The sequence below is a fragment of the Labeo rohita genome, chromosome 22, assembly GCF_022985175.1.
Source record: "Labeo rohita strain BAU-BD-2019 chromosome 22, IGBB_LRoh.1.0, whole genome shotgun sequence".
NCBI classification, from domain to species: Eukaryota; Metazoa; Chordata; class Actinopteri; order Cypriniformes; family Cyprinidae; genus Labeo; species Labeo rohita.
This window is the reverse complement of record NC_066890.1, coordinates 9,703,883-9,714,485: the sequence shown is the minus strand read 5'-3', so window position 1 is coordinate 9,714,485 and position 10,603 is coordinate 9,703,883. Positions and strand designations below refer to the sequence as shown.

General features: G+C 33.6%; 1 protein-coding gene across 1 annotated transcript; it reads left to right on the top strand.

Annotated features, from left to right (window-relative positions):
* Positions 1-1,253: 1,253 nt before the first annotated feature.
* tm4sf4 (transmembrane 4 L six family member 4) lies at positions 1,254-3,827 on the top strand. The gene is made up of 5 exons (XM_051094155.1): positions 1,254-1,542; positions 1,805-1,894; positions 2,831-2,973; positions 3,063-3,246; positions 3,348-3,827. Exons 1-5 carry the CDS (start codon positions 1,369-1,371, stop codon positions 3,351-3,353), a joined length of 597 nt encoding a protein of 198 aa, XP_050950112.1. The 5' UTR covers positions 1,254-1,368; the 3' UTR covers positions 3,354-3,827.
* Positions 3,828-10,603: the final 6,776 nt, after the last annotated feature.

Genomic DNA, 10,603 nt, shown 5'->3' with positions numbered 1-10,603 from the left:
TGTTGGATAGAAACTAGTGGCAATGTTTTGACTGAATGACTCTATTTTGAATCAGGTTTGCTGTGTTTTGAAAGAGTTAGTATATGTAGAAAAGGGTATTCAGCATTTTGAAATGTAGAGTTTGTATTCGTTTAACAAAATGTGGTTTTGGCCACAAAATGAACTATTTGGCTAATTGTGTGATGTAGGTGTGTTGCTGTGTTAAGAGTTTAGAAAAAGTACTTTAAGTATTGGTAAATGCTTGTTAGCAATTGAAAAAAACTGTATCAGTTTTGTTAGCATTTGGAAAATGTGCTGAAAATGTATAGTATTTTGCAGATTGTGGAGTATGAATGGCAAAAGTGTTTGTGGATTTTGAGTAAGTAAGTAAAATGCTGCTTTTCTCATTAATTGTTTGTGCTGTAATACAGTCAGTAAAATGAAAAGATGTTATTGTTATCCTATAATGAAATGCTTAATTTGTGTAATGCTCCCTGTTGTTAGCATTTTTAGACCAGTGTGTTATGAATGAAATGTATGTTTTCTGAATGAGAACTGTTGCCAGTGTTATGGTGAAACAAGCTTGTTTTGTTTTGTGGTTCTGAGTGAGTTTTGGAGGTGAGATCAACTGTTTGGCCAAGATTCATGCTGGTAATGCAGACCGTATGAACAGTTTTGAAAATGTGGCTGCAGTACTGAACACTGTTGTTAGCAACTAACTTTTTGGTCAGTAAAATGAAAACATGATATTCTTATCCTATAATGAAATACTTATGTGACAAATCATTCAGACTTGTTAATGCTTGTTAACAATTGAAAACTTACGTACGTCTTCGAAAGTAATTTCATAATTACTTCTCTATAGTTAAAGTCCACTGCTGGATAAATTGGCAAGCATTTATGTTAACTGAGATATACTGTCATTTCTATGAACACTTATATACTGCTTATTTAAATAAGTCTGTACTTACACATTTGTCATGAAGAGGGTAATGTCAAAATATTATTATTAAAAGCATCATCCACGGCATTTACCATCCATATTTTTGTGAAATCATCACATGTGCTCATGTGTGAATGATTCATTGTGCTGTTGGATCATAAAGAGTTGCATGTTAAGGTGAGGCCGCTATGACTCAGTGCTGATAATTTCAGGGGGGGTCTGGTAGAAGAACACACCTCTGTAGGTGCAGGACACACCACAGTTACACATTTACAGAGAGGTGCCCATCACTTACATCACAGCATCAGGAGGGTATATAAATCCAGACCAGCACTCACCTGCACAAGCACAGGAACGGAAGCCTTACCCGAACAAAGGACTCCGAGACGCCAGACCCATCGCGCACCCTACTTTGGACCGTACTTGACTTTAGTAAAGACTGAATCATGTGTACTGGAAGTTTCGCCAAATGCCTGGGGATAACCCTTCTCCCGCTGGCCGTCATTTGTGTCATCAGCAACATTATGCTGTTTTTCCCTGGTGGTAAAGTACTCGATGATAGCGGTGACATCACAGAAGAAGTCTTTTACCTCGGAGGAATTCTGGGATCTGGTGTGGTGGTAAGTGGATGAGCAAATGCAAATAACTTCTTGTCAGAGGAAAAGACTAAAACAAATGAAAATCAGTATTAAATAACTCTAATTTGAGCCCTAATTTATGTAAAAAATGTTCATTAAAGAAACATTTTCATAAATGGGTTTTACAAACAATTTGCATTATAGCTAGGCTTATTTTTAAATGTTTTTTTTTATTTCAAGGCTTTTTTTGTAGAAACTTAGGGGCAAACATTCACCTTTAAGTAACGAGCTGGTCTTTGTTTAGATGATTTTCCCTGCACTGGTTTTCCTGGGCTTGAAGAACAACGACTGCTGCGGCTGCTGTGGAAACGAGAGCTGCGGAAAATGTTTTGCGGTGAGAAAACTCCCCTTTGATTCGAACGTTTGCAAAAGTGCCATCTGAGGAGTCCATGCGACAAATGACATTTCACTCCGTTTGAGAATTCCCATTAGAAAGTACCTTTCTGAGTGAAATATTAGGAATATGTGTTTCTATTCTTACTCTTACTTTACTTTTAAGTGATTTTTGTGACACATACCGTTTCAAAGCATCATTAGTACTGTAATAAATTAAAGAAACAGGAAGGAACAATCTAGAATATGTGACCCTGGACCACAGAACCAGTCATAAGTAGCACGGGTATATTTGTAGTAATAGCCAAAAATACATTGTATAGGTCAAAATTAATGATTTTTCTTTTATGCCAAAAATCATTAGGATGTTGAGTAAAGATCATGTTCCATGAAGATATTTTATAAATTTCCTACCATAAATATATCAAAACTTAATATTAGATTAGTAATATGCATTCCTAAGAACTTAATTTGGACAACTTTAAAGGTAATTTTCTCAATATTTTGATTTTTTGCACCATCAGATTCCAACCAAATATTGTCCTATCCTAACATACATCAATGGAAAGCTTATTTGTTTAAATCTCAACTTCAAAAAATTGACCCTTATGCCTGGTTTTGTGGTATATGATTAGTATATATACATATGTGAGTAGTATGGAAGCCCATTTCCGCCACTCGTAATTTTTTTTCCAGTTTATTGCCAGTTTATATCACACAGTTCTGACTATTTCTCAGAACTGTGAGATATAAACTCACAACTGCGAGTTATAAAGTCAGAATTGCGTGATATTGCGCGCAAGTCGCAATAACCTTTTTTTATGTTTTATTCAGTGGCGGAAACGGGCTTCCACAGACTAGACATAGTAAAGCTAATAGGAAGCCAGAGCTGTACATTTTGTGAATTAACTTTAACACTCAATTTGTTTTCATCTAGAATTTCGGATCCATTCTGTTTGCCCTGGCCGGAGCTGCGGGCGCCGCCTACTCCGTTATCGTGTCTTGCGTGGCCATTAATCACGGGCCCAAGTGCTTCACTACCGATGAGCAAATCAACGCCACTTACCCATTTGCCGAAGGGTACGTGTTTATTATCAATTTAATAAAACTCAAGTGTTAAACCAGCAGCTGTAACATTAACACATGCCGCCTGGTTTCCTCCTTTTCAGAAACTACCTGTCCAACAAAACTCTGTGGGATTATTGTAAGGGTCCAGGTGATGTTATCACATGGCATTTGACTCTGTTCTGCATCCTGCTGGTCACTGGTCTGGTTCAGATCGGTCTGTGCGCTTTCCAGGTCATCAACGGACTCATCGGCACCATCTGCGGCAGCTGCTGCAGCTGTTGTGGGGTACGAGCAAACTATATTAAAAATAATAGTAATAAATAGAGGAATTTATCAAAGAATTTTTCTGATGTGTTGAAGTAACTTGATCTTGTGTTTATTCACAGGACTAAACTAATCAGAATGGACTTGGATCTTCTTCAGGACTAATCATACATCCGTATCTGTAATTGTCAACATCTTCTCACCTCATGATTTGTATTTATGCTGTTCAGATGGAAGTTGTTTGCTGTATACCACACCTGCCTGATGGCTGTTGGCTTATGACGGCAACAGATATTTGATATCGTTTTATATTGTTATAGATAGCTATATATGATGTTTTATATAGATTTATATAATATAGGATATTGATATATAGTGTATTGATACATAAAAATATTAAATATTTATTAAAACTGTAGCAGAATGATATTTTCGTACAAGTAGCCTATTTAGTCTTTTTTTAATGACGGATATGGGAACGTGCAAATATACGGAATATTTGATGAAAGATAGTTTTATTTTACCTCAGGAAATTGGTTGAAATGTATTGCTATATTAGTAAAATAACTACTATATTTGACATTTAATAAACTCTTGATTTAAAGAAACTCCTCTGTGTCCTTGTTGCCTACTTGCACTTTTCCGTCTCACTCAGCGCGATTCCATTTTGCGGTTTTAAAAACAGGAAGCAGCAGGCCGGACAGTCAGATGATCTGAGAGGCACCCTGAAAGACTCGTGAGAGTTCAGGGTTACTTCATAAACAACAGCTGGCCTGCTAGAGATGATCTGCGTCATTTTTTTATAACTAAATATGCAAAGAGTGTGGAATAACATGTGCAAGCTGAAACTGCTTGATAAGAGTTCTTATGCAATGTTATAATAACTTATATCCGAGTTATTAAGAAGGCTTTCTGGGTAAAGTAAATGTTTGTTGTTCCACCAGTGTGATGTTGATGTGTTATCAGGAGTTTTATGAGGGGAATGTTATTTTATGATGGGTTTATAGGTAGCACAGCTCTCATCTTCACACAGGAATGATTAACTCCATGCCCTATGATGCATGTGACTGCCTGACGCTTTATTACTGATAATCTTTTATCTGGCTTGAGCCAAAAATATTACAGCCGCATGATAAATGATTTGTTTCTCAGCGCAACGGAAACGTTTCACAGCAAACAAACCTGCAAATAGCAACAACCTTACATCACAAAATAATGTACTATTAAGTGCATGCACATATGCAATTATATAGTAACATAAACGCAAACGTGAAATGTGACCCTGGACCACAAAACCAGTCATAAGTGTCAGTTTTTCTAAATTGAGCTTTATGCATAATCTGAAAGCTGAACAAATAAGCTTTCCATCGATGTATGGTTTGTTAAGATCGAACAATATTTGGCCGAGATACAACTATTTCAGTATATGGCATCTGAGGGTGCAAAAAAATCAAAATATTGAGAAAATTGCCTTTAAAGTTGTCCAAATTAAGTTCTTTGCAATGCATATTACAAATCAAAAATTAAGTTTTGATATATTTACAGTAGGACATTTACAAAATATCTTAATGGAACATGATCTTTACTTAATTTCCTAATGATTTTTGGCATAAAAGAAAAAAAAAAAATCAATAATTTTGACCCATACAATGTATTTTTGGCTATTGTTACAAATATACCCCAAGACTGGTTTTGTTGTCCAGGGTCACAAATGTGATGTAAAATGATGTAAAATGTAAAAAGTGTACTCTGTACAGAAACTTCTGATTTGAACAATAATACTAACTTTGTAAGACATGTTGAGGTGATGCTGAGACCTCTGGTGGACACTTGAGATATTTGGCCAGAAGTCTGTTGGATGATGTTTTCTCACTTTTAGAAACATAATACATAATTGCACTTTTAAATGTTTGTTTATCTTATTGGACAATCAGCCAAACCACATATACCCATTCATAATCTAATCATAATATTTTACTTGGTCCATGCACTTTTTATTTAACATTAGAATTTCCAGCTGGGGTGTGGAGGGGAACAACAGACACCATCTTCAAATGTGTAATGGTTTTACTGGTTATAATGCGATTGTATTGGTTTTAAATGGAAACTGTAATGGACTCTGTGGGTTCATTTGTACTGGTAATTGGTTGCTTTCTAATGGTTGCTTTTTTAAACCCCTAAATCCTAATGGAATATGTCCCAAAAACACACAACAGAAAGACATTTTTTAATGGTTAAAACTTAATGGTTTGTAATGTTTGTAATGATATTTGTAGTGTAAATCACTGTGATGGTTTCTGTTTTTTCAGCAGGGTTGTTTGGCCTCGTGGTTCAGTGGAATGTAACCATGTTTGCACAATATATATATATATATATATATATATATATATATATTAGTGCTGTCAAATGATTAATCACGATTAATCTTATTCAAAACAAAAAGTTTTTTGGTTTACATATTGTATGTGTGTTTATATTTACTTATTTATTTATTTATTTATTTATTTATTTATTTATTTATATATAAATATACACACATGCATTTATATATTTAAGAACAATTGAAAATGTACTATAGTTCACATTTACATTAAATACAATAAACAGCCAAGCTACTAATCTGCTACTTAAGTTTTTTATTATTATTCTTCTTAGCCAAATTTCTGAACGCTTTCAAGCTAGAACCACCAAACTCAGTCCAGATCTTCAGACTGATCTGACGTCGTGTGCTGTCTCTTTTCTAACTGATCCGACTTATAGTTTTCATAAAATGAAAGATTAAAAATCATAAAAATCCCATAGACTTACATTGACGGAATGTTCAAATGAGCAACACTATTCAAACTCCAGCTGTCAAAACTCAACTCAAACTCCCAGAATCCCTTGAGACTAAATCAAGATTTCCCTTCTATGTACTATTTCTAATCAATTCAAACTTCCATTCTATTTAATATTTCCAATCTATTTATCTATCTAGACAAGCCTAGCAACTAGAATCATGCTAGTAACTTGCTAATCATGCTAGAAACATGCTAGCAACATGTTAACAACTTGCTAATCATGCTTGAAACATGCTAGTAACTTGCTAATCATGCTAACAACATGCTAGTAAATATGTTAATCATGCTAGAAACATGCTAGCAAAATGTTAATCATACTAGAATCATGCTAGAAACATATTAGCACCTGCTAATCATGCTACAAATATGCTAGCAACTTGCTAATCATGCTAGAAACATGCTAGCAAAATGCTAGCAACTTGTTAATTATACAAAAACATGCTAGCAACCTGCTAATCATGCTAAAACATGCTAGCAACTTGTTAATCATACTATAATAATGCTAGAAACATGTTAGCACCTGCTAATCATGTTAGAAACACGCTAACAACTTGTTAATCATGCTAGAAATGTGCTAGCAACCTGCTAATCATGCTAGAAAAATGCTGGCAACATGCTAAAATCTTGCTAATCATGCTAGCATCATGTTAAAAACTTGATAATCATGGTAGGAACATGCTAGCAACCTGCTAATCATGTTAGAAACATGCTAGCAACTTGTTAATCATACTATAATAATGCTAGAAACATGTTGGCACCTGCTAATCATGTTAGAAACACGCTAACAACTTGTTAATCATGCTAGAAACGTGCTAGCAACCTGCTAACCATGCTAGAAAAATGCTAGCAACATGTTAAAATCTTGCTAATCATGCTAGCATCACGTTAAAAACTTGCTAATCATGGTAGGAACATGGTAGCAACCTGCTAATCATGCTAATCTATCTATCTGAGACTGTATTGCTTTCAAAACATGCAAACTTGAACCTTTTAAAACTATTTTAAACGTCAGCCTATTTCAGATTGAAAACCATCGAACTTAAAACTTTTTTTTTTTTTTCTTTAAACTTTTTAAATTTTTTTAACTTTTTAACTTTTACAAACTTTCTGGTCCGGCTTTCTCAAGCCAACTTAAAGTTTGTCTTGACAAACTTTTTTATCTAGTTACATCTACTGTCTTTGAATTATGGTTATAATATGGTATGGTAAAATGTAGTGTACTAAACATGTACTGACAAGCATTTATGGTAAATGCAATAATGTATACTTTAATGTAATTTCTGTTGAAACTTGTATATGATACATATATACTTAAGTGGTTGCCTTTTATTTTATTAATATTATATTATTTGCAAGAACAAAAAATATGTTTAAGATTTGTAGTACATTACAGTGTACATTCAGTACAATTAAGCTCATATCGTTTTCACAAGGGACCAATACCAATGAGATTGGGTAATACATTGAGTTTTTCAAAAGTTTTTACCACACCAGCTAGTGCAGATAAGGTTAACAAAACACAGCTACACATCCATGCTAATAAAACCATTTTATTCTTTTCCTTTTTGATTTCACTGACAATTTTAGAGACTTCATAGAGGTTACAACCACATTTCTCACGTACAGTACACCGCCATCGTACTTCTGTGGTACGCAGTTTGTTTTCTGAGCTTTCCAGCATGTGACCAACATTCACATCAGTAATCTTACAAAACCGAAAGCATGCTGAAGTGTCGAGGGCTATGTAAGTCTTGCATCAACCGGTACAGATTACACTCATCAGATTTCATTTCACCCCATAACACAACAAAAAAATCTGCATTTTTTGTAACTGAAGCCATATATTTAACTCTGTGGGAAATCGCATGGTTTAGGTTCCGAAAAGCAGTTTATATCATAGAAAATGGTTAAATCATTAAAAGGTCCCTCTTGCTGAGTGTCTGGAGCAGAACGGGCCGCTCAAGACCACCGGATCTCGTCCTTAGTTGTCCAAAACTGAAGAAAGCGACAGCTCCACTGTGTGGACGTCTCTGAGGTCACTCGGGTTCGAGAACAGCTCGTATCGGCTCTTTCTGACCCGCTACTTAACCGTTCGGTCCTTATGAAGGACGTCATGAGCTCAGTTTGACCTACATCACCCCGCCGCCCAACCGTCCGCACAATCCACAAATCCAACACACTTCAATTCATAACCCATCTGTAACGTAACCATAAACAATAAAGAAGGCACGGTGAGGTGGGTCTATACACCCCCGATGCTATGAATATCAAACAGATCAAACATGCAATACAAAAATTAGACCTGTGTAGAAAAAAAAACATATTTATATGTTTATATACTGAACTGGATTTCAGCCGGGGTACTAAAATCAAGAAAAAAACAAAACAAGTGTCGACCCCAATAATCATCCAAATTATCTCTGGTATCAGAAAATACTTAACGCAAATATTCCCTGAAGAGATCGAGGGACTAGATCAGTATTGCTGAATCCTTGGCATATTTGTAGTGCTTCGAAAACATTTAAAATTCCTGAAAAAAAGGAAAAACAAATCTAAAAACTATTTAAAAAGAAGTTCATAGCTCTTGATAAATACTAAACTGCAAACTAATTAAATGCACCAGATGTCAAGAGCACAGAATAGAAAATAGGAATACTGTAGCAGTACATAAAAACATATATGATATGAAACGCTTGTCTACAAATGCCACCTGGAGCATCACGAGCTTCACACAATAGCTAAACTGGAATAAAAGTAAAACACATCTGAAATAGTTATTCGTTGGATATAAAGTCACAATGTAAAGCTTTGACAGGCACGCTTCTGCTACTGATTTGGCAACATGTGAAAAAGCAGGGTGAATCTCACGAAAATGTAAAGACCATTATGATTTTTCTTTGACAATTAAACATATTTGAAAAATTATACCATCTAAATCAAAAATATTATTGATCAGTGAATCAATCTAAACACGTTAATTCAAACCAACAAAACTGTACAAGTTTTGATTTAGCGTTGGTTTGTAATTCTCATTCTCAGTCATGATTTGCATTAGTGTTTGGAGCAAACTTGCTTAATTATTCAAAAAATCTTAATGGTCCTAAAAACTGGCTTAATTTTCTTTAAGCATTTAATTTTTATTTCTTATTCTTGATCCAAATACATTTTTTTATGAAAGCTTATTTCTGCCAAGGAATAAACTTGCAATTTTGACAAATAAAACAGTCAAAATTACAAGACGTAAACTATCATCTTTGAGAAAAAAAAGTAATCAGAGAAAACTTGTAATTCTGAACAAAAAGGTCAATATTATAAGAGAAAAAATTGTGAGTCTAAGGAAATAAGTCAAAATTATGAGAAAACTTGTAATTCTGAGAAAAAAAGGTTAAAAGTATGAGTCAAAAACTTGTGAGTCTAAGGAAATGAGTCAAAATTGAGAAAACTTGTAATTTTGAAAAAAAAAAAAAGTCAAAATTATGAGAAAAACTTGTAATTTTGAAACAAAAAAAGTCAAAATTATGAGAAAACTTGTAATTTTGAAAAAAAAAAAAAAAGTCAAAATTATGAGAAAAACTTGTAATTTTGAAAAAAAAAGTCAAAATTATGAGAAAACTTGTCATTATGAGGATAAAAGCCAAAATTATTAGAGAAAACTTAAAATTTTGAGGAAAAAGGTCAAAATTATGAGAAAACTTGTAATTCTGAGAAAAAAAGTTAAAATTATGAGAGCAAAACTTAGAAATCTGAGGCAAAAAGTCAAAATTATGAGAGAAAAACTTGTGAGTCTAAGGAAATGAGTCAAAAATTATGAGAAAACTTGTAATTTTGAAAAAAAAAAAGTCAAAATTACGAGAGAACTTAAAATTCTGAGGAAAAAGGTCAAAATTATGAGAAAACTTGTAATTCTGAGAAAAAAAGTTAAAATTATAAGAGAAAAACTTGTAATTCTGAGAAAAAAAGTCAAAATGATTAAAGACAAACTTGTGAGTCTAAGGAAAAAGGTAAAAATTATGAGAAAACTTGTAATTCTGAGGAAAGAAAAAGTCAAAATTATGACAGAAAACTTATAATTCTGAGGGAAAAGGTCAAAAGTATGAGAAAAAAACATAATTCTAAGGAAAAAAGTTAAAGAAAAAGAAGATTCTGAAGGGAAAAAGTCAAAATCACAAGTAAACTTGGCAACAAGGAAACAAAGTCAAAATAAGGAGAAGTAAAGTTGTAATTCTGGAAAAAACTTGTAATTTTGAGGAAAAAACTCAAAATTATGAGAGAAAATGTCATTCTGAGGGAAAAAGTCAAAATTATGAGACGTAAACTCACATTTCTGAGAAAAATGTCAAAATTATGAGAAGTAAACTTGTGATTCTGAGGCGAAAAGTCATAATTACGAGAAGTGAACTTGTAAATCTGAGGAAAAAAGTCGAAATTATGAGAGAAAAACTTGTGATTCTGAGGAAAAAAATCAAAACTACTAAAATTAAACTCCCAGTCCTGAGTAAAACAGTAAGTATTGTGAGTTCACATCTCGTAATTCTATC

Excerpts from the sequence above, each read along its gene's own strand:
- tm4sf4 (XM_051094155.1), top strand. The coding sequence starts at position 1,369 with ATGTGTACTGGAAGTTTCGCCAAATGCCTGGGGATAACCCTTCTCCCG. Across the intron at positions 1,543-1,804 it reads TTCTGGGATCTGGTGTGGTG|ATGATTTTCCCTGCACTGGT; the intron begins GTAAGTGGATGA and ends GTCTTTGTTTAG. Across the intron at positions 2,974-3,062 it reads ACTTACCCATTTGCCGAAGG|AAACTACCTGTCCAACAAAA; the intron begins GTACGTGTTTAT and ends CCTCCTTTTCAG.